The following is a 23,055-nucleotide window of genomic DNA, read 5'->3' as shown; positions in this document are numbered from 1 at the left end:
TTTATTATTTTTTTCATTTATATATATGATAACTGTACGTCTCTGTTATTGTTCTTTGATGTTTTGAAATTGTTTTATTTATTTATCAGTTAATTTAGTTGGTTAACTTTATTAAAAAGGACAATGCCATCCCAAGTCTGATGCATATTCCATACAACACCTGTCGAGTTACCGATGATTCGGGAATGTAAGCGACGTCAACAAACACTTGGCGCGGTGACAGCAGCGCCTTGACTCTCCCATGTCAAGGTAAGGCTAGGGATGAGGTCATTGAGGTGTTCTGTCTTCCACACTTCATGTACTCACATTATTATCCGTGCTAACGAAAGTGAGGTGCACAGAGCCAACGTTTTTAATGCACTGACATTCAGTTATAAGGAGCAATGGTAGTGGAAGATTGGTGGTCAAGTTCAGCCGTTTTGACAGCAGTCACCTCCACATTGTTGGAAAAGGTACGATTTATATAGCCAGGCAGTACTGCTCATAATTATCGCCATCATCGTTAATGCTGATAAATTTACCACACTCGTCATTCTTTAATTCCTTACCCAAGAAACGAGGAAATTTTTCATTGTCGTGTAGGTAATCACCGTAGACTTTGTGGGTGTGTCGTGTCGACATGATTGGTGTTATCAACATTATTTACATCCTGATCAAGTTTTGACTTCCTCTTCTAAAAAAAAGTTGCTTTCCCATCAGGTGTCCAAGCTTGCTGTGAAGGAGGTAGGAGATGGGAGAGGGAAAAAAAAAGAAATTTCTTATGATTTTCACTTTTCAATGTCATAATCTTAAAACACCAAAATACAAGAAAAAAAAAAAAAAAAAAAAAAAAAAAAAAAAATATATATATATATATATATATATATATATATATATATATATATATATATATATATATATATATATATATATATATATATATATATATATATATATGTATATATATATATATATATATATATATATATATATATATATATATATATATATATATATATATATATATATATATATGTAACAAATTTCAGAAAATGGTTAAAAATTGATGGTTCTCAAAGAGTCCTGCAATGTCACAGGGTTGACCCAGTGATAGATTGGCAAAGAATTCTGGACCTGAAGTTCCCTTTGAAAAGGTATATTGTGAGAGCATGTGTGACATGCTACATGCCTCCATGAGAGTGAGAGAGGAATCCACCCAGGCAGGCAAGATATCACACATAACATCAGAGTTCCTGTGCAGGCTTACGCTGAACAGACTGAGGCTTTTAAAATGAAAGTTTAGTCATATGACACCAAATATTCTATCTTTGAAAACAAAATATTCATACCTTATGTGTGAATTGTATGTCTGACCTGCTCAGGTGTGCCAATTGTCTCAAGCAGGTAAACATGACAGGACATGCCATTTAGAGGTGCAGCTGCAGCCTGGATGGCCTCTAGTATACTTGCAGCAATAAAACTTGCCACAAATAGGCCCATGTGATGCCATCTTTTAAGTAAGATGAGGTATATTAAAAAGTTTTGCTTAATTTGGTGTTATTTATTAATTATGAAGAATATTGCATTTGAATAAATACTAATTTTCCAGTGAAGGGAGTTTGGTATCATGGAGGCCAGTGGAAGAGGCCAAGTGGAGAGCAGTGCCAAAGCTGGGCCCAGAATGGATGTGCAAGTGGAGTGGGGATGAGAGAGGCTATTGGGTGGTGCTGACCAATGGGTGTGCACTCTGGGGGGAGGCTAGGTCTGCTTCATCCATCCAAGACAAAGCAGAGGTGAGGGTCTAGGGTAAAGTGCCTTCCTACAAAATTTAGAAGAGTTTCAACTCCTTTCATGACATTATAGTAAAAACCTCAATGCATATGACTAGATGGTTACAATTTCAGTATATCTAAATTCTGTTTAGCATCCCATATTTATAGAATTAATTTTAAGTGAATTATATTTAACTTACCTCTTTCCACATTAAAGTTCTTATGTGTGCATTCCATATTTTATTTAATATTTCATTGATAGTAAATGCAGAGGAGCAATTTGATAATTACTTCCTTGTGTGTATATAGGAGTGGGCACCTTGCATTGAGGCTGAGGTGCAGAAGCTGTCCAATCTTGTGCTGCAGGACCTGAGTCAGATGAATGTGAAGGCTCACTGGCAAGGAAGGGAGCAGGTAGTGCTACATGTCTCCTCAACACTCAGGGACTTGGCCTACAGATGGGAGTTTGACTTGAAGCGTCTGTGTGATGAGTTGGTGTGTTGATGTGCTTCATTTGCTACATAGGTCAGGGACTGTGTGATAATTTGTGTGCTTGTGAAGTTGGATTGAAACTAAATTTATATGTTGGCTTTTCAACTGGGTATTATCTATAAGTTTCTATAAGTATAAGTATTAGGTAATCACATAATCCTAGTATTCAATTTGTAAGTTGGCATTTGAGGCACCTGTTCTCTTTAGTAATGGTAGTGTGAATTTATATGGCAAATTAATTTACAGCCTTGAAAATGGAACAGTAATATGTGGGGCTGGGTGTACACTCTCTCTCTCTCTCTCTCTCTCTCTCTCTCTCTCTCTCTCTCTCTCTCTCTCTCTCTCTCTCTCTCTCTCTCTCTCTCTCTCTCTCTCTCTCTCTCTCTCTCTCTCTCTCTCTCTCTCTCTCTCTCTCTCTCTCTCTCTCTCTCTCTCTCTCTCTCTCTCTCTCATTAGCTTGCAGTCAGTCTTGCTACAGGTCAAGTCTTACAGTTTCAGCAGCACTGGGTGTTACCACTGATGGTGCAAATGCACAGCTTATCACAAAGGGTGAGGCAGCTGACGGCAGAGGTGGAGGTGAAGGCACGCCAACTCAAGGATCTGCTTCCTGACAACAGCAGTAAGGAGGAAAGACATATTTAGTGATTGTTGTAAACTTTACTGTGTGCTTACAAGCAAAAACTTGTCATTCTTTTAAGCCGATCACAATCTCATATCTTTATCTTGTCCTATTGCTCCAATCCCTCCTCAGGATCCCCCTAAGCAAAGGTGCCTCTGGCGTTTCGCCTCTGCTAGTTGGGGGGACCTGAGGAGGTATTTTGCTGATTTTCCTTGGAATGATTACTGCTTCCGTGTCAGAGACCCGTCTTTGTGTGCGGAGTGCATAACAGAGGTGATAGTGTCTGGCATGGAGGCGTACTTTCGTCACTCCTTTTCTCAACCTAAACCTTCTAAACCTTGGTTTAACACAGCTTGTTCTCATGTTGTACTTGATAGAGAGGTGGCCCACAAAAGGTACTTGAGCCTTACATCACCAGAATCTCATGCACTTTATATTTCTGCCTGGAACCATGCCAAGTCTGTTCTCCAACTAGCCAAAAACTCCTTCATTAACAGAAAGTGTCAAAACTTTTCAAGATCTAACTCCCCTCGTGACTTCTGGCATCTAGCCAAAAATATCTCCAATAACTTTGCTTCTTCTTCTTTCCCTCCTTTATTTCAACCAGATGGCACCACTGCTATCACATCTATTTCTAAAGCTGAATTCTTCGCTCAGACCTTTGCTAAAAACTCTACCTTGGACGATTCTGGGCTTGTTCCTCCCTCTCCCCCACCCTCTGACTACTTCATGCCACCTATTAAAATTCTTCATAATGATGTTTTCCATGCCCTTGCTGGCCTAAATCCTCGGAAAGCTTATGGATCTGATGTGGTCCCTCCTATTGTTCTCTGAAACTGTGCCTCCATGCTTGCACCTTGCCTAGTCAAACTCCTTCAGCTCTGTCTGTCAACATCTACCTTTCCTTCTTGCTGGAAGTTTGCCTACATTCAGCCTGTTCCTAAAAAGGGTGACCATTCTAATCCTACAAACTACTGTCCTATTGCTTTAATTTCCTGCCTATCTAAAGTTTTTGGGTATCCTTGATCTTTTGACTGAACATGTTGTTTGTTCCAGAACTTGTGAAGTCCCCAAAAAAGAAAGAAGTGAGGCTGGATAAGAGTGTGGAGGCAGTGGTGGTGGGGGGAGCCTGGAGTGTGCTGCAAGACCACCTGGAGTCCTCTCCCACCATCATGAAGCACCTTGCTGCACACAGGTAATTGATTGACAGTTTATAACCAGAAGTCATCGTCATATTCACCTTCATTATCATCATCATCATCATCATCATCATCATTTTCATAAACTTCATCATCTTTACCATCATCATTGTCATCATCACCATCATCATAAAAAAAAAAAAAACATTCCTCACACTCAACTTCTATGATGATGGAAGTGGACAGACTTGGAAAATGGATAAGCTGGCCAGAGGGAAAATATGTTCTTACTAAAAGAGGGATTTTAGATTTATACAAGTAGACTAGAAATTCTAGCACAGATATGTTTTTTCCAGCTCAGGAACCACTGCAGGAGAGCCAGAGAAGGCAGGAGACAGAGAAGAAAAAGGACCCACACCTACTGTTACTCCCATCAAGAGACCAACAGAGGTGAGCTGCCTGACTGTAGTCTTTATCTAAGTATGACGCTAGAAGTTTTCAACAAAATTTCTTTATGGTTATATTTATCTTTTTCCTTTCCTTCTTTATTTTTATTGCATATATCCATACTATTTAATGTGTCCAGGGTTTCTAAAGATAATACTTGTGATTGTGAGCTGTGAGGGCAGCTGATACAGCCTGGATTGAGAAAGAGAGTTGGTGAATGCATTTGGTTGTGTGCAAAAGGTAGAAGTTTATGGTGAATGTAAACAAAAAGTAAGTTGATGTCTGTAAGGAGTAAAGGTGAAATATTTGATTTTCAGAATCCACATAGATGACCAGTGGAATGTAAAATTAACCTGAACTATATGCTGGCTGAAGGGGAAAGAATACTGTCTATATATTACTTGTATGTCATAAAAGGTGTCAAAATTGAGTGGCTGGGAATCCTCTCCTCTATATTTTCAATCTTACTTTAAAGGGGATTTGTCTGATAGATGAAAAGATAGTAACATGGCATAAGATAGTGCATGAATTAAAGTTTGTTGTTTTTTTTGTGCAAGTATGGAAGCATGAAATATGAGATCAGAGAAAGAGCTGTACAAGAGAGAAAAGTGGTAGGATTTCTAGAATACTATAGTCTAAAAGAAAGGACTGTAGTCATGGAAATAAAAAATTGTCTGCATGATCTAATAATTGTACCAACAGTCACATATTATACAAGTGAGACTGGTGCATGATGAAAGAAGGTCAGGAATCCAAGTGCTTGAAATAAGTTAACTGAAAATAACTTTTAATACACATGGAACAGATAGTGAAAGTTTGACAACTTTAGTATGTTAAGTAAAGATGGAAGAATGAAATGTAACTGATTTAGAGAGCCCTAATATCAGTTAACTACATTAAAAGAATAACACAAGTTTGTTAAGATGGTTAAGTGCAATGGGTGCAAGAGGAGAGCTTCCCTTCTAGCAAAGTGGGTGGACAGAGTGCTGAAGCATGTGAGAGGAACAAGAGTTATTAAGAATAACTTGTGTCAGATATAGATTAATATGGCAGTTGTCAGTATAAAATACTACAAGATTATGCAGTTAAGAAACTATAACCAAAAGGAATCAGCCAGGGAAAAAAGAGGATATGTATGATGTGGTAAGATAACTTTATTGGGTAAGAATATGTATGTCACATTTGACTGATGAAAGATTTCTCTCTACAGGAAGAGTTAGAGGAAGAGAAGCAAAAAAGAGAGATGTTACAGAGAGCCAAGATACAAGAAATCCAGCAGGCTGCAGATAAACCCAGCAAGCAGACCAAAAAAAAGAAACTGAAACTGTAGCTCACCAAAATATCTTTCTACATTTTGGGTTTGATATTTGTACATGAAGTATTAACTAAGCTGGTGAATCTGTGGCTTGTGTTTTTGTGGTTCCAGTTTTCAGAAAGCAGTGAAGAGAATAGATTACTTTCTCTGAGTGAAGGTTTCATACGTAATTCATTATACCCAAAGGCTCATTATGACAACAATTGACTGGCCTTACATCTATCCCTTCTTATAATGAAAGACTCTTAGAAGTGGGAAAGTTTTATTGCTAACATCTTTTTATTGTAATAATCTTTGTTATAACATCTTTTAATGTCATTGTCTGTTGTGATATGTTGTGCTGTTCAGATGACCATCTTTTAATTCTGTAATCTTTGTTATGTCATGCCATCTTTTAATTAACTTGTCTGCTTTGATATGTTGTGCTGTTCAGATGACCATCTTTTAATGCAGTAATCCTTGTTATGTCATCTTAATTAATGTAGTTATCTGTCATTATATATTTTTTGGTTGTTGTCTAAGTTAATAATTTTAATGCACAAATTTTTTTTATGTGATCTAAAGTACTTATCTACCATTGTAGTGATGGGACAGTCAAAGGTGACCATAAATCACTTGTGCCTTCATGATCATCTTGGCTTCTTTGGTAACTTGTTGAACTTGCTTTTTTACCTTGAGTGTCCTGCCAAGTTTCAGGCTCTAGTAATGGCCTCCTATGACCAGTTTACCTCCACCTTCAGATAGATTTTTCAAGATTTCCATGATGCTTCACAGGGGAGCATGATTCTAGTCTAGTGGCAGCTGTGGCATTTCAAAAAAGCACATTGCCTCACAATCTTGTGATCCCATGTGATGTTGTTCATGTTGAATTCTTTTAATGTAGTAACCTTTGTTATGTTTTCTTTTATGTAATCATTTGTTGTGATATAATTTTGTGTCCTTCAGCTTTTATGATTATCTTTAAAACATCATTTGTGTTATATTGTTGTTAAACATACTTGACATACCTGTGGTTTTTAGTGATGACTACAATATTGTTATGCAGTATTTATGTTCATGTCCATAGATCATCTAGCATTGGACCAGCATTAGTGTGACAACAACAACTAAGATGACTTATCACACGTAACATTTCTAAAAAATATATAGCACGTGAGGAAATGAAATAAATTAAAGAGAAATGAAAGGACTGAGGAATTTATAATACAGGAGATCCTTATTATGTGCTTATTATTGATGTGCAGATTTTGTTTTCCATGCATTAAGACTAACTAGATTTACATAATGAGATCTTTCCCCAAGGAACAGTGAAAATGTTCCTGCACTACACCTATAAAAAGCAGACAGTGTACCTGATTTAGATACAGCCATCAACTTGTTCAAAATAGCCACCTTGTCCAATGATGCACTTCTTTCAGTGTTTCTGTTATGACTAAAATACTGACTGAAAATCTTGTTCTTTAAGTTTGTAAAGTACCATCTGTGATTTAAAATGGATATTCTTCATGGTATCAAAGATGAACTTTATCTTGGACTTGTAATCAAATATCTAATGATTTTTCATGTTGGGATTGACAGGGGTAATACTGTAAAGAAATTACCATATATTTTGTATTAGTTACCATTTCATTAAATGCATCTTGTAAGACATTATTGTTTGATTATCCAATTATTTAAGGTCTTGTAGACAACCCTAGAATGGCAGACACTATGAAGTGAAAGAAAGGAAATTCTAAAATGATGTTATCATTTTTCACTAGAGGAGGGTTTAAGGCAGTAGTGTACCATGCATTTATACCTTATCTTGTTTTACAACTGAGCATATGAAACCTAGTAACAAGGCTACAGTCATTAAGTCACTGACAATGATGAACTGTTTAGTGTTGAATTGTTGCATGTCTAGATAAAAGGGAAACATTTCAAACAACATACTACTATATTAGACTGTCTTTCATGATGATTGGTGATCTAGCTGCATGCAACTTTATTATTTGAACTATGTAAGCTGTGGCTTTATAATTAGCAAAGAAAAGATCAAGATATTTTGCCCCTTGTGAATTTTTAGAGGGGAATCATAACTAAGGCTTCAAGATTAGCAACTCATTGCTCTCTATGCATGATCAAATGTGATACCACTTATTACCTCCTTAATATGCTAGCTAAGCTGTCCCATGTCCCTAGAGAGCCCCTGCTTAAGCATTATGTATTAATCTCATATATAATACAACAAATAAATAAATATGCTAAATGCATAAGTAAATAATACTTGAAAGCTACTTATATACCATCTAAACATAGTTGAGTACGTAAAGTTGTTATTAGTTATATCCTCAAAATGGTTTATTGCAGATACAATAAAGTACCAATCTACTGATATATTTCAAACTTGGCGGCATTTGATCAGCTGTTCTTTATATTCGACCTGTTTTGATCTTGTTTACTATTAATGGCAGGCAAACTCGATTATGTAAGGAAATAATATGCTACAAATAACACGTGCATTATTTATGTGAACTATTTAACATTGAGGAAAATGAATGTTTTTTGTTGGTGATGACGTAACACATATAATCAATAACTATCGTGTTAACAAAGTTAAAGATGCTTAGAATTTTATCTGACACTAGAAACAAAGTATGACAACTTTATAAAAACTTAAGTGTGGTTTCTAGCTCTTTTTCTTGCTATGGAAAGAATGGCACATGAGAACAGTGTGATGAACAGAGGATATATATATGCTCGCTTGAATGTTCAGCTGTCAGTAAACAATCTGTGTTGGCTTCTGGCAGTCTGGCGGTGAGTGTCGCGGCCAGGGAACATGGCCAGCCCCAGGACGAGGCGAGCTTTGGCGGAGATCAAGCCAAGAGATGAAAATAGTGTAAGTAATCAGTCTGGCGAAGTATGAATTTAAGGGAGGAGTAATTATATAAAAAGTGGGTCGCGGCCTCCGGGTCAAGGCCACTCAGGGCAGACTGGTGTGGCAACCCCTGCACCAGGCCCCCAGGGGTCTGGACCTGATCCCTTGCCTTCACGAGGCCCTCCCCCGCACCCCGCACCGCTCACTGCTGCATCCTCTTTCATTAAAGTGTCCGGAAATTCACATGCATACATCAAAGAGGGTGGCAGGTGACAGATGCAACTCAGAACCAACTGTTGACAAACTGTATTCAGAGAAGAGGACCATAAAGAATCCAAAATGATCATTAGAAGTGTTACATCTGGTGGAAATCTAGAGGTTTTGGGTTGAAGGGAAGAAAATGGTTGAATCTGATTTCTTAACCTAACCTATAATTTTATGAATTTCACATAGCAGCATTGTCCCTAGTGGTTATTATTGTTCTTTTATTCTTGGTGAGCTGGGTGTGCTGTTATAGCTGTCTGGAGAAAACATACTCATTAAAATCTTTCCTGTTCTCTTCTGCATCACATTATATAGAAAAGCAAAATGTGCCATTATGTTCAGAAGTATTTAATGTACAGAAGCACATATTTTAGTTTACACTTGTTTTCATTATTGCTGTAAATATTGATTATCACTAAAAACATGTATGCTGTTATATACTTGGCATAGTTACTTACATAGTTTTTAACCATATTGAATTTTTAATATTGTGTTATAATTGTAGAATGAATGCTTGATCCATTTATATAAACTAAATTTTTCTATTTGTGATCAAAATGGAACTGTTTAAATATTTTCTGAAGGAGGTATAGTGGTGGTGAAAAGTTAATACATCACCAGTGTTTCTGCCTAGCTGGCTTACTAACCAAGCTGTGCTTAACAGGAAAAATGGAGGTGATTTTCTTATTTGAATGGAGTACACAATAGCAAGACCAGGACAATTCAAACTTTAGTTCAGATTATGAAGAATTGTTGAAAAATTTGAACTGAGTTCAAAATAGAGAGGATTTACTGTACATATATAAAAATATGAGTGTTCACAGGAACACAAGTCAAGTTTATCAGAATGTAAGTTGAGTTTCTTTACTGCCTGTATGTACTATTTTCATCATCCAATGTGAATTTCTGATATTCAGCTCACATCTTTGGCTTCCGTGATGTCTCCAGAGTGAAATCCTCTTGGCTCAGGACTTGTTTATTGTTTTTATCTGTGGTTCTCAACCAGGGGGGATGCGAGCATAGGATGGGAGGGAAAAAAAATAATAACAATAATAATAGTATAATAGCCTAGTGAAAGGCTTTCTACCTATCTTTCTATCTATCTAGCTGTCTATCTAGCTATCTTATTCTGTCTATCTATGGAAGCATAATTGGGGAGGGGGTTGAGTAGGTGGTGCAGGGAGGAGGAGGCCCCAACTGCATTGATGAACCAGCTTTGGGGGTACCCAGCTTGCAAAAGGTTGAGAATCCTTGGTTTTTATTATTAGATTGATTCTCTGTGTTTTTACTTTGGGAAAATCAAGAGGGTAAAATGTGTTGAGGTTTTTTTTTGTAATTATCTGGAAAAAGAATATTAATGGAGATTCCATTGGAGAAAATACAAGTAAAAATAATTGTTATTCATTCTGTTACATATAATAATAATAATAATAATAATAATAATAATAATAATAATAGGGATTTTTAATTAAACTGATACAAAATGGAAAAAAAATATCATGTAATTATAGTGATCACAAATGTCATTAATTAGAGTTATAGAGAAAGAAAGGGACTTTCATACATCATATTAAGGAGAATACAAAAATTTTATTTTCATTTATTTCTTTACGTCTATGTACCATTTCTTCACTCTGTCTCCCAAAACTCTAAAAAAAATTTTTTTTTCTTGCTTTTTATTAATTTTTCACTTTAGCCTCTTCACACATTTTTTAAATTTTTTTCCATTCTTCTTAATTTCTGTTCTTTCTAATATATATATATATATATATATATATATATATATATATATATATATATATATATATATATATATATATATATATATATATATATATATATATATATATATCCTTGAAATCAACATATGCTTTATTATTTTTTATTTTCAACCCTTTCACTTCATCCATGACTCTCTCTCTCACCCTCTTCTCACCTTTCACTAATTCTGTTTTTAAATCTTTATTTTCTTTCATTACTTTCTCCATGTTGTTTTGTTATACCTTGCTTTTCTTAATATTTTGTTGTTCTCTAACTCTCATCTCCTCCAGTTATGTTTTCAGTTTGAAATTTTCACCATCTTTTCCTAGATTCTGTTCCAGCTTATCCTGAAGGGATTTTATCACTTCCAAGATTACTTCCATCTCCTTTTGCTGTTCTGCATCACTTTCCACTTTCCTTAATCTAATTTTCAAAAACTCAATTTCTCTTTCATTTCTATCTTTTACACTAAAACCATCAAAGGTCATTTCACCCCTTGATAAAAATGAGTCTGGAAATTTATAGGCTATCTTTGTGTAGAAAAAAATGTTCTTCGCTGGGGCCATGAATCCACAACACTCACTGTTCCTTCACTTACAGGACCACACTCACTCACTCACTCAGACCCTATAAACCACATCTCTAGGCCTTCCTGGTGATGGTGTCCTCTTCGAGGTCTAGTTAATGGTGTGATTTCTCTATAAAGTCACTTTATACTAGAAACAAAATGCATCTGTTTTTGCTGTTGACTTGATCTTGTGTGTGTAATAATAATAATAATAATAATAATAATAATAATAATAATAATAAACAGTGTGTGTGTGTGTGTGTGTGCGCACGCGCGTGCGCACGCGCGCTTGCACACATGCGTACATGCATACAGCAGGTGTGAGCCTTGATTTACGTGTGATATCAATGAAGGACAGTGTGTGTGTGTGTGTATGTGTGTGTGTGTGTGTGTGTGTATGTGTGTACAAGTGTTCAGGTGTGAGCCTCGAAATATGTGCAGGTGTGAGCCTTGACACACACAACATGGATAAAGGGCTTTGTGGGAGAATTATGTCATGTTATACATTTTTGGTATATATTAACAATGAAAAGAACTTAAGTAGAGGAGACTGCCCTATAAACTTTTGCATTCCATTTACCTAGTTCATATTTTTTAGAGACTAATTATTAAATTCTAGTGATTATTATTCTTAATTATAAAATTCTAGTGATGATTAATCTGTACTGTAGATTCCTTTACCCTCTAGGTAGCATGAACATGACACTCTCTACACAAACTAGATACAACCCATCTGATTCCCCAGAGTCTTGCTTGTATATGTGTACATAATAGCATGTACAGTATTTCTATTATATACACAAGTGTATGTGTGTGTCATTGGCTTAGGAGATGCATAGTGGGATGGGTTACCAGGTTACTCTTTATCTAATCCTTGTGTGACATGACATAAATGCATATCAAATTAGGATTTTTGAGATGAAATTCTTCCCTGTCAGAAAACAGTTTCAAAAGTAATTTACTGTGGTAAATAAAAACAAATTTATTAAAGACCAATATTTGTTGAAAAGAGGGAAGTGTTTCCAGTGTAATCTTAGCATCATACTTTTACAGGTTGAATGAAAACATCATTATTTGTTTGACTGCTTACTAAGTTGACTTACAGATATGACCCAGTCCCTTTACAATACTGAGTTTTATTATTAGGGAGGATCTATGTATTAACATCTATTGTTTCCACCCTTGAAATAAGTCGTAGTGGATACATACCAGCACTGTGTTTAGCCACTTCTTGTGCAGGCTACATCTGAGCTATATGCACAATTGGACATCATTTCTCCTCTTTATTTGTGTCATGCCAAATGTTAGTACCAAGCTGCCACTAAGGTGCTGTTCCTAGATAGTGTTGTATCCTCACATAATATTAGTGAATGCAGACAGAAGACCACCAGGCTTGTTACAGGAATGTAGCTGGGTTACAGCTAAGTTAAACCATTGTGTAATTAAAAGGTTTTGAGTGTATGTATTTGAAATCACACACTTCCTACTTAAATGTTGCTGCAATCTCCTTCACTGTTGTCATCTTGTGCTGTGATACACTGCTGCCAGTGCTTCTACCATGCCTGGATTATTTTCTGGAAATATTGTATATGTGTCATGCACTTTTTGTTTTCATGTTGGATTTCCTCCATCGTATCAAAATTTCAATTGCATCTTGTACTTATAAAACAAACAGGCAAGGAAAAGAATTTAATCTTGGCCTTTGTTACAGCAATGCTTTGAGTGTGGAACCCACAACCCGCAATGGGCATCAGTTACCTATGGCATTTGGATCTGCCTGGAGTGTTCAGGAAAGCACCGTGGCCTTGGGGTTCACCTCTCATTTGTGCGCTCCATCACCATGGACAAGTGGAAAGACAATGAGCTGGAGAAGATGAAGGTTAGTGGAGCATCTTGCTTTTGTTTAGGAGCTGTAAGACTGCTTGAAAAAGTGTTATCATGAAAAGATTATCAAATTGAGAAGAGCTGTAAATTTATTATGCTCTAAGTAATAATGTAAGAAAAGATACAGTATGCTAGATTTGAGGAGGTAAAAAAAAAAAACATTATTGAAAATAATGCTTTCTTGTGATAAGTAACATAATCAAGTGAACAATATCAATTTTCCTTTTTTTTTCCAGATTTAGAAGAAAAATTATATTGAGCCATATCATTATTAGAGGTGACTATATGGATGTCTTTCTCAGAAAGCAAATCTTAGTAAGGAGTCAGCAGAGAGGAGTAGCTGTATAACTGCCTTTTGTAGATTATACTAGCAACCAAATAAAATCAAGAGCTTGTTTAGTTTTGGAGAAGAACTGAACCTTGGCTGTCTGCTAAACCCATGTGATTTCTTTCAGGTTGGAGGGAACAGGAGAGCCAAAGAGTTCCTGAAGAGCCAGCCTGACTATGACCATTATGCACCCCTGCAGCAGAAGTATAATACAAAGGCAGCTGCTTTGTACAGAGATAAGGTCAGTTATCACTTCCTGGGGAACACCTGCTAAATATTGCTGCTGTGAAGTCTATTTTTTCAATTTCTAAGATAATAAGTTTCTCACTTTAATACATAATCTCATGTCAAGGCTACAGTTATATTACGCATTAATAACAAGAAAAATACATATTTTCTCAAATAAAAGAAGGAAAAAGAAGAAAATTTATTAGAAATCAAAAAAAGGAAAAAGGCAAAATGCTATTTTTCTAAATAGCATTTTGCCTTTTTCCTTTTTTTGATTTCTAATAAATTTTCTTCTTTTTCCTTCTTTTATTTGAGAAAATATGTATTTTTTCTTGTTATTAATGCGTAATATACTTGTAGCCTTGACATGAGATTATGTATTAAAGTGAGAAACTTATTATCTTAGAAATTGAAAAAATAGATATATTGAGTGAGTGGAAAAAAAAAGTGTACTAACTTTAAATAATTAATACATTGAGCCAAAATAATGTTTTGTGTCATGAAGAAAAGTCATCTTGATGAAATAAGAACATGAGAAAATAAGGGAAGCTGCAAGGATCCATCAGGCCTACACATGGCAGTCCCTTTATGAAACATACCTACCTTTTTTCACCTATCTCCCTCAGTCATTAATCTGTCTAATCTTCTATGGTTGTCATACACAGCGCCTGCCTTGTATTTTTAAGAGTAGCAGGATAACTCTTTAGGCTTATTCCTACTTTCCATATTGAGTGTTATTACCTTCACAGATCTCAGCAATGGCACAAGGCAAACCATGGAGTATAGAGAGTGCATCAGCTGCTGTCCGCAACACACCGAGCATCCCCAAGTCTACCTCAACGCCTGCTTTCAAGTCCTCTGGTGAGTAGATTTCCTTCTTATTTGGTATAATATGTATCTTCCCCATTGCTTGGTGAGATAATGTAATGAGCGGCTGTCCAATAATATTTCATCATTTGCATTGGTAATAATTCCTTCAGTAAGATGTGGAGGATAAAATGAACAATCCACAAGATTGTCTTCTTTTGTCTTTTCTGAGCTCAAATGAAGTCATTGCAATCCATAAAAAATATATGTATAATAAATTCTCTCTTTTGTTAACAAAATTTTTTTCTTCCCAGGGCAGAACATGTATGCTTCTAGTGGAGGGGGAGGGTACCAGGACATGCAGTTTGGAGGGTACCAGAGTGGTGGTGGCTACCAGGACCCAGGCATCAAAAACCAGACTGAGGCCTTCTTTAGCAGGATTCAGGAGGAAAATGCTTCCCGTCCTGAGTGAGTCCAGCAGTTGAAGGGAACTAAAAGGCATATTGGGCGTGTAACTTTTTTTTCTGTTAGAAGGAGAATGTGAAAAGATGGTAATGTTTGTGATGCCTAAACTTTTTAAACTATGTAATCAGTTTGATGCTACTTGCATTGGTGTTTTATTATTTTAACTGCCATGTTGCACCTACAAAATACCTCAGCACCAGCATCTTTTAGATTGAGAGTGATTAAGAAAGGAATTAGAGAAAGATTATTGCAAGGAAGTGAGGCACATACATAGTCTGTTTATGGAATTATGTGAGACAGGAATGTGATCATGCATGTGCACAGGGTATCAAGCAGTTGTGTGGTATTACTCAGCCAGGCCCAAGCTGTGGAACACAATGTGGACTGTATGGCAATGAAACTGTAAGTGAGGTAGAAGAGAAGCACATTTGATACTAGATAGAATAGGGACACATATGATAAGCACAAGTAATAGTGTGTCTAAGAGATGAGGCATTTTGGACATACAGTATGATTGTACAGTGATGAGATAATTGAAGAGATTATCATGGGCTGACTAATGAGGGTGGGGAAGACAAGTACCTCAGTGTTGTGTTTCTCTTATTCATTGGGTCCATACTTTATGCTTATTGCTTTTATTTTTTTACATATTGACATGCTTATATTTACATGTTATACTTACCACGTAGTATATTTTTTGTTTTTATCATATTTTACGTATATTATCCCATGTGGATGTTTTGCAGTGTTTGCGTTGTGAGTGAATAACATCCTTGCCATGTACAATTTTCCTCTCCTTCATGTGAGACTTGAACTTAAACATTATTGTCCACATGAGTGATGTGACTAGAAGGAAATATATTTTGTTACATTTTGAATCATACTTTCCTACATCATTAATTATATTCTTTAGTGAAAGCTACTGCTAATTTTCAGAGTCTGTGTTTATCATATGTATAGATAGATGGTGTTTATTGTGATAATCAAAGTTTGTATCTCTTCATCGGACCAGTGGTTTGCCGCCATCCCAAGGAGGCCGCTATTCAGGCTTTGGCAACTGTCCCAACCCTCCCCCAAAGAGTGCTTCCACTGAGTTCTTTGACACTGCTGTGTCTTCTCTGTCCTCGGTGAGTAGGTGATCGGAGTAATAGCATTTGAAGACACTAGCCTCTCTTCCAGAGATTTCTTATTTATGTAATGGGTATTATTTTGAAATGGACTTATTTTTTTCTGATTTCCAGTTGCTCTTGAAGTGAACAAATACATGTCTCATTCAGTTTTTTTGGTTCTCATGGTAATTATGCTAAGACTTTAGTAACATTGTATGTATAGTGATGAGAGTGTAGAAATCTAACATTCATCTTTTCATCATTTTCAGGGGTGGTCATTGCTGTCACTAGGAGCCAGTAAAGTAGCAGGGAAGGCTGTGGAATACTCTGCCATTGCCAGTGAAAAAGCCACTGAGTACAGCCAGAACATCTCCGAAAAGGTAAGAAAGAAAATGCTTTAAGGTTTTAATTCATCCCATTTGTCTAGCATGTGTGCAACTACTTAGTCTCACTTAAGGGACATGAGGTCAAAGAAAAACTTACACTTTTGCATTCATTACATTTTAAGGAAGAAAACATTGTTCTTTTGATCTCTGTATCAGCTTTACTGTGTGAATGTTTTTAAGTGCTAATTAACCAAGGTTGGACAAGTAGGCCAGATATGCATCTCATAATGTCGTATTCCCAGGTAATCACAAATGTGGATGAATGTAAGGAAATCCTGCTTATTCAAGTACTCTGATTCCTGATTCTTTCATTCCATCCATATATTATTATTACCTCTCTCCCTCTGTCAAGTACAACCACTGAGCTTTCAACAGGCCACAGGTAAATAGTATTCCCTTTGCTATCAGCCCCTGGTAGCTTGTATGCAGTCCCCTAGCACTGGAAGGTATACTTGTTAGTTCTCAGCATCCCATTCCAAGATTGCCTGTAATGAATTAGGTTTATTTTGTAAATTATGAGCATGATTCTTCTATTTTTTCATTTAAAGTTCTTACTTCTTTATTTTGTGATTATCATTTAAGTTTACTGAAGTCAGTGTATATAAAGATTCTTCATTAATTATTCTTAAGAAGTTACTTGTAGAGTGTGTGCCATGACAATTATCTTGATGGATTAAAAACATTGAAGACCCAGTACGTATTTTTGAGATACTAGTAAAGGGATCGTGTTTGAGAGTATTTATTAAAGTAGGGGAAATTCTGAGGATGAAATAAAATGCAGTTATTCATTTAAAGGAGAGTAGTGATGCACACAGTTCTAGTATCATCAACTGGTACATCACCTGTCTGTGTCATAACCCATGCTGTCTCTTGAGTGATTCCTTACATTATTATTTGATAAGTTTTACAGAATGGTTTGACTCCTTACTGATTATGCATTAGGAAATGCCTGTGAACATTTAGTCATGTTGAGAATTGAGGGTAAATTGTAATTGCATGTGTGCAGTTGTTACAGCAGTTAATTTCCACAGTTTAATGCGGGCAGCTACTTGTTCTTTGTCACACCTGGAAAATGAGGACACAATGTGCTACTATTAAATTAGGTAAAGTTATAAGAGCCAATTCCTCTATATATTATTGACTTTTATTATGCTAGGATATAAAAAGCTCGTCTCAGCAATTCTCTTAAAATGGGCGTATCACTTGGTGTGTGAACAGTCATGGATATTTGCAAAGTTGTCATGGATTCATTTCCCATCAAATTTTACCATTGTGTGGATGGAGGTCATTGATCCAGTGTAGCATTAATGGCCAGAGTTCAGAACTTTGTACATGTCAAGAGATTCAGTTGTTACTTCTGAGCCTCAAAAGGTTTGCTGTTCCTGTAAAGTGTTGGTTTCAGTAACATATTTATTTGGTTTTATTAGTTACTGTGCAGAGTGCTTCATGTTAACACTGACACTGAACTAGTCTAGTCATTTGGCAGCCTGCAGGAAGTAGTGGCAGTTTAATTTTTTTTTTTTTTTTTTTTTTTTTTCTCTCCTTGGCTCATTTCCTTCACATGTAAAAAAAAAAAAAAGAGGGCAAGAGACAAAATATATATCCAAATTGCAAGTGCCCATGATGAGAACATTACATCCAACATAAAAAAAAACACTAGCACTCACAATTTCAAAAGAAGCTTTGGATACAAAAGTAGAGAGAGAGAGAGAGAGAGAGAGAGAGAGAGAGAGAGAGAGAGAGAGAGAGAGAGAGAGGAAGGAAAAGAGTAATGAAGCAGTTCAGAGCTGTAAACTTCTTAAAGTGCATGGATTGCCGTAAATTAACTGCCAAACAAGACTTTTCTTTTGTTTCACATTTATACTTAGAATGAAAATGAACATGTGAAAGTGTGCGTGTGTGCGTGTGTGTGTGTGTGTGTGTGTGTGTGTGTGTGTGTGTTAGTAAGAGAGAGAGAGAGAGAGAGAGAGAGAGAGACTACTGAGAAATGAGGGTGAACACATTTGAGAGGGTGTCCAGCATGTGAATGATATACACACATATGTTGCATGATGACCATTAGTGGCTGACTAGATTGGTGTTGATGCCAGATCCGTGATGGGAAACTGATGGACGAAATATCATCCCAGGCTTCTGTCATTGGCGCAAGGGTAAGTGAACTATATTTTCCTTTTGTTGATGTGTGTAGTAGTAATATCTGTCTTGGAAGCACCTCTAGAGTGGAGTGCTCATGGCTACCCACATTGTTTATCCTTCTGTTATGAATTTAAGCACAGTGATGGTCAGAAGACAAGTAACCTTTTACACTCACTTCTTCTGTGATTTGTGGTTTTCCTCTGTTTTCAAGTTGTTCAGTTTTCTACTAACAGTCTCTGTAGAAAACCTAGCAATGAGTAGACTCTAAGCACATCAGGGAATTTGAGATTAAGGGAAGCTGCTAAGTACAATGGAAGTGAGTGTTATTTGGTACTAGACTGTTGACTGTGACCAAACCTTGGTGGCATTTATGAGTGACCATCCTCTTTTATGATGTTCTATACCTCCCTTATGTTTAAGAATGTATGTCATTTTTATTATAGTTTTTCATCCTCTAACATTTATGAGTGTTTGTCATGTTTTTATGAGTTTATGTACCTCTCCCTGACATTCACGACTGTGTATCCTGTTTTTATGAAGTTATGTACCTTGCTGACATTTATGAGTCCAGCATTGTGCTCTCAAAACAAATAACTTCTCATCACCATGCTAGTAGGACTTGTATATTTTTCTTTATTACCGCACTGCAGTTCAGGTCTTATGTAACAAGCAACTTTATATACCGTGCTCTTTCATCAAATGTTGGCAAAGATCTCTGTGTTCATATAATAAGAAGGTTACAGGTAGGAATTTGACAACTTTATATGACTTATCCTCTCTGGACAAATGTTGGCAAACATCTGTTTATATTTAATAAGAAGGGTATGATTAGGAGTTGTCCTCCTTAGAATAGGGAGAGGTTGTTGTGTTGTTGTCCCTGAGGGCTCACAGCCATTGTGTATGATTACGTGACCTACTTGTGGATTTTTAGGGTCAGGATAATACCATAGGGTTGCAGCTCCATTGCCTTAACATAATGATATGATTGGTGGATGGCCCAGTCCCCTCAGCAATTTTCTTTCATTCTTTAGGTAATGTTCTCACTTGTGACTTACAAGTAACCTCCATTTTTCCTTCATGTAGGATATGGGGCAATGGTGGTGGTGGTGGTGATGGTTAAAGCTGTGTGATGAGAATGATCAAGATATTTAATTTTTGTTACTTGAATGTGCCATGAAAGAGTAAAGTTTGTTTCAGTTTTGTTAATTGGGAAAAAGTTGTAAATTTCTTAGGAGAATCATGGAGAAGTTGAATGTAGGTATTTTGGATTCCATCTTCATCTGAACTAGAAATTCCCATTTTCAAGACTTATAAAAAAAAATATATATATATATATATATATATATATATATATATATATATATATATATATATATATATATATATATATATATATATATATATATATATATATATATATATATATATATATATATATATATATACACACACACACACACACACACACACACACACACACACACACACACACACACACACACACACACACACACACACACACACACACACACACACACACACACACACACACACACACACACACACACACACACACACACACACTCATACTGCGAACACTTGGTCAGAATTGTAACACCTTTCTTATTATTATTTTCTTGAGCTGATATGTGTTTTGAATAACTGGAAGAATCATGAGTATCCATCACATGTACAGTGATCTCAGCCAGAAAGTATATAAATTGCTGTACTGATTAGAATTTTTTTGTTATTTAGGCTGATTTAATTACACAGATTGAGGTACATAAGTATTCACACCTTATTAAGTGAAATGAGTGTTTTATGTTTTAGTGTTTTAGTACAAGTGTCCAATATGGTGAGCCAAGTATGAGACACAAGTGTTATGACATTTCAGACTGTAGCTATTCATGCCACATGCAGACGTGAGTGTGTGGCCTTGGGGAGTTAGTGATGATTGGTGTACAAAGAGGCACATCATCTAGTGTGCACTGCCTGTCTGACCTTGAATGTCAGCTGGCTTGAGATCAGGGATTATGAAAGAATATTAAATATCTCAGAATACATGACTTTATACTTAATATTTATCACCATGTTTTATTATCATCATGGTATAGATACTTGTTGACAAGGTAACAGTGCATTATAAGATCAATTTAATTGACAGCGTCTTGCATCAAAGGTTCTGCAGGAGCATAAATCTTTCAGTGTCCAGAAAGGAACTGTAAAATTTAGCATGTAGCAACCTTACCAGAGTCTGGCCACATGGTGGTGCTTACTGCTGAGCTATTTTTTTGTGGTTGGCTGCTTGCCAGGTGGTGAAGCATTAAGTAACATTGAAATATCATTTACATCTGTCGGATGAGAAACCTTTGACTTGTGGAAAATAAGAGATTTCCAACTAGTTATTTTAGCATAACCTGAAATGTGTCATTACTCAGATGATACAGGTAGAAATGGATACATCATTAGTGTTATCCAGTTTTATGAATTTAGCATGCTGTGTCAAGCATTACCACTGAATTTGTTGAATTTTGCTAAAGGTGTACTGTACTAATAGTTTTGTTGTTATCTAAACTCTATGCTGAAAATAGTAATCTCAGAACTTAATTACCTCAGCCTTGCTGATTAAGGATCACCTCTCCAACCTTGCTCACATTAACCTTCCTTATAAATAAGCACATATTCAAACATATTCTCTAATTAGCTTCTGATAATAATAAATTTTGGGTACTTAGACAATATACATAATGCAGTATGTGTTTTCTTGCAGTTTTTTACAACTTATTTAATGGTGGTGGAATGGTAATTTAATTGATGAAATTAAGATTCCCTTCATCAGGCCACCTGTATCAGGTGTGTAAAGTGTGTGGTGCCAGCAGAGTAGTAGTCAGTCTGGCAAGCTGCCATCAGTTGACAAAGCCTGACCCATGTCAACATGACATCTGCTTTTTATGAACAAAGACGGTCATCATACTTGTGAATGGAGTGTGTGTTGGTGCTGATAGAGCAGCATGTGCTGTGCCTTCATGATAACCTCAGGGAGAACAAGGCCACCAAAGGTCAAGTGTTATATTGCTCTCATCACTACTTGTCAGGAGGAAGGAACTCACTACATGAAAAACAACATTGACTTCCTTTCTAACCTGGAGTGTTTTTAATCTCTGGTGAAGTGTTGCATGAACTATCCTGTTCCATAAGCCAGACTCACTAGATAATTCTTTTCTAGAATTTTCTGAGGTACTGTGATTTTATTTATGTTTTGTCTCTTGTTTTTTGGTCTACCAGTCACTGGATGGAATTTCTAACACTATCTCTGCTCTGGCTGGAGTGGAGATGGGGGAAGAGGAACAGCAGACCGAGGTTAGCATACAATAAAGCTAGACAAATTACGTAGTATGTATGCTGTATCGAAAAGTATTAGATATGTATAATAAGTACAGTTTCATTATTCTTGTGCTACATTCGTCTCTTGAAATACACACTTAAAAGATTAATCTGTGAAGTTACTCTTAGGGAAACATTGCCATGAAAACAGGTAGTCTGGCGTAGTGCGCGCTCTTGGTAGTGGTAGTGCAAGTAGATATGTAGTAATTATTATATCATGTACTACTCTGATGCGAGTTGAAAGTATAAGGCTGTAAAAGGAGGCGTTGCTATTGCTTAATACGTTCTTATGTTTCCTAGCAGTTTTTGGCATCGCATTGACGTACGTAATGTTGTAGGTGTTAAAGATACAGACTGCAGCACATGAACAATATGGTGATGCGAGCAAGCCCGCTGGCGTTCCTCACAGGAGGTGGACGCAATTTGGGAAATTGCGGCATCTGTAGCTGCCACTGTTGTGTTGTTTTGTTTATGCATTTATTATTATTTATTTTATTTTGTAGGATATGAGAGTCAGTTTGGGAATTATAACTCTCTCTCTCTCTCTCTCTCTCTCTCTCTCTCTCTCTCTCTCTCTCTCTCTCTCTCTCTCTCTCTCTCTCTCTCTCTCTCTCTCTCTCTCTCTCTCTCTCTCTCTCTCTCTCTCTCTCTCTCTCTCTCTCTCTCTCTCTCTCAAACATAAAATTAATATTGTGTAATGTTAGCCGGTGTGTGGTGGCCGAGATGCATGACAAAACCACAAAACATTCGAAGAGGCGTAACTTTTCTTTGGATTTGTCTCCAAACTTTTAAAACGGCAGAAAAAAAAAAATGAAGTTTGACCTTTATAGAAAGCAGACTGATTTTCTTCAGCAGGGGAAAATGAAATCATTTTACCATTTTACACTTGTCTTAAAAAAGTATATATATATATATATATATATATATATATATATATATATATATATATATATATATATATATATATATATATATATATATATATATATTATTCAAATTGATTTTCTTCAACCGGAAAAGATGATTAACTAAATAAAGAACACAAATGAAGTTCAAGCATTTTATATTCGTCTTAAAAATCTATTGAATCCCGATAGCTTTTCTTCAGCGAGCAT

The 23,055-nt window shown here is 36.1% G+C and overlaps 2 protein-coding genes across 9 annotated transcripts in view; both read left to right on the top strand.

Moving 5' to 3' along the window:
* The first annotated feature begins 122 nt into the window (after positions 1–122).
* On the top strand, positions 123–7,411 carry LOC135099839 (uncharacterized). 4 transcript variants are annotated; one of them, XM_064002432.1, is made up of 7 exons: positions 123–249; positions 1,589–1,772; positions 2,061–2,165; positions 2,736–2,862; positions 3,919–4,057; positions 4,358–4,451; positions 5,659–7,411. In XM_064002432.1, exons 1-7 carry the CDS (start codon positions 242–244, stop codon positions 5,776–5,778), a joined length of 777 nt encoding a protein of 258 aa, XP_063858502.1. In that variant the 5' UTR covers positions 123–241; the 3' UTR covers positions 5,779–7,411. The 4 variants fall into 4 exon arrangements, with proteins under 4 accessions (XP_063858502.1, XP_063858501.1, XP_063858499.1 ...); XM_064002431.1 differs by having other exon boundaries at positions 2,061–2,246; positions 4,363–4,451; XM_064002429.1 differs by having other exon boundaries at positions 2,061–2,246.
* A 1,077-nt stretch (positions 7,412–8,488) lies between these two features.
* LOC135099835 (ADP-ribosylation factor GTPase-activating protein 1-like) overlaps positions 8,489–23,055 on the top strand; it is a 54,845-nt gene continuing 40,278 nt past the window's right edge. For 2 of the 5 annotated variants that reach the window (XM_064002423.1, XM_064002420.1), the window contains exons 1-9: positions 8,489–8,641; positions 12,925–13,092; positions 13,553–13,666; positions 14,403–14,514; positions 14,775–14,928; positions 15,938–16,052; positions 16,304–16,414; positions 18,511–18,570; positions 21,842–21,916. In XM_064002423.1, the coding sequence (XP_063858493.1) occupies positions 8,582–8,641; positions 12,925–13,092; positions 13,553–13,666; positions 14,403–14,514; positions 14,775–14,928; positions 15,938–16,052; positions 16,304–16,414; positions 18,511–18,570; positions 21,842–21,916 (969 nt within the window). In that variant the 5' untranslated portion in view covers positions 8,489–8,581. The remainder of the gene's footprint in view (positions 8,642–12,924; positions 13,093–13,552; positions 13,667–14,402; positions 14,515–14,774; positions 14,929–15,937; positions 16,053–16,303; positions 16,415–18,510; positions 18,571–21,841; positions 21,917–23,055) is intronic. The other 3 variants (XM_064002425.1, XM_064002422.1, XM_064002424.1) reach the window with 2 other exon arrangements.

This window comes from Scylla paramamosain, chromosome 4, assembly GCF_035594125.1.
Source record: "Scylla paramamosain isolate STU-SP2022 chromosome 4, ASM3559412v1, whole genome shotgun sequence".
Lineage (NCBI taxonomy): Eukaryota > Metazoa > Arthropoda > Malacostraca > Decapoda > Portunidae > Scylla > Scylla paramamosain.
Note: the sequence above shows the minus strand (reverse complement) of the source record. Positions and strands in the feature narration are given on the sequence as shown.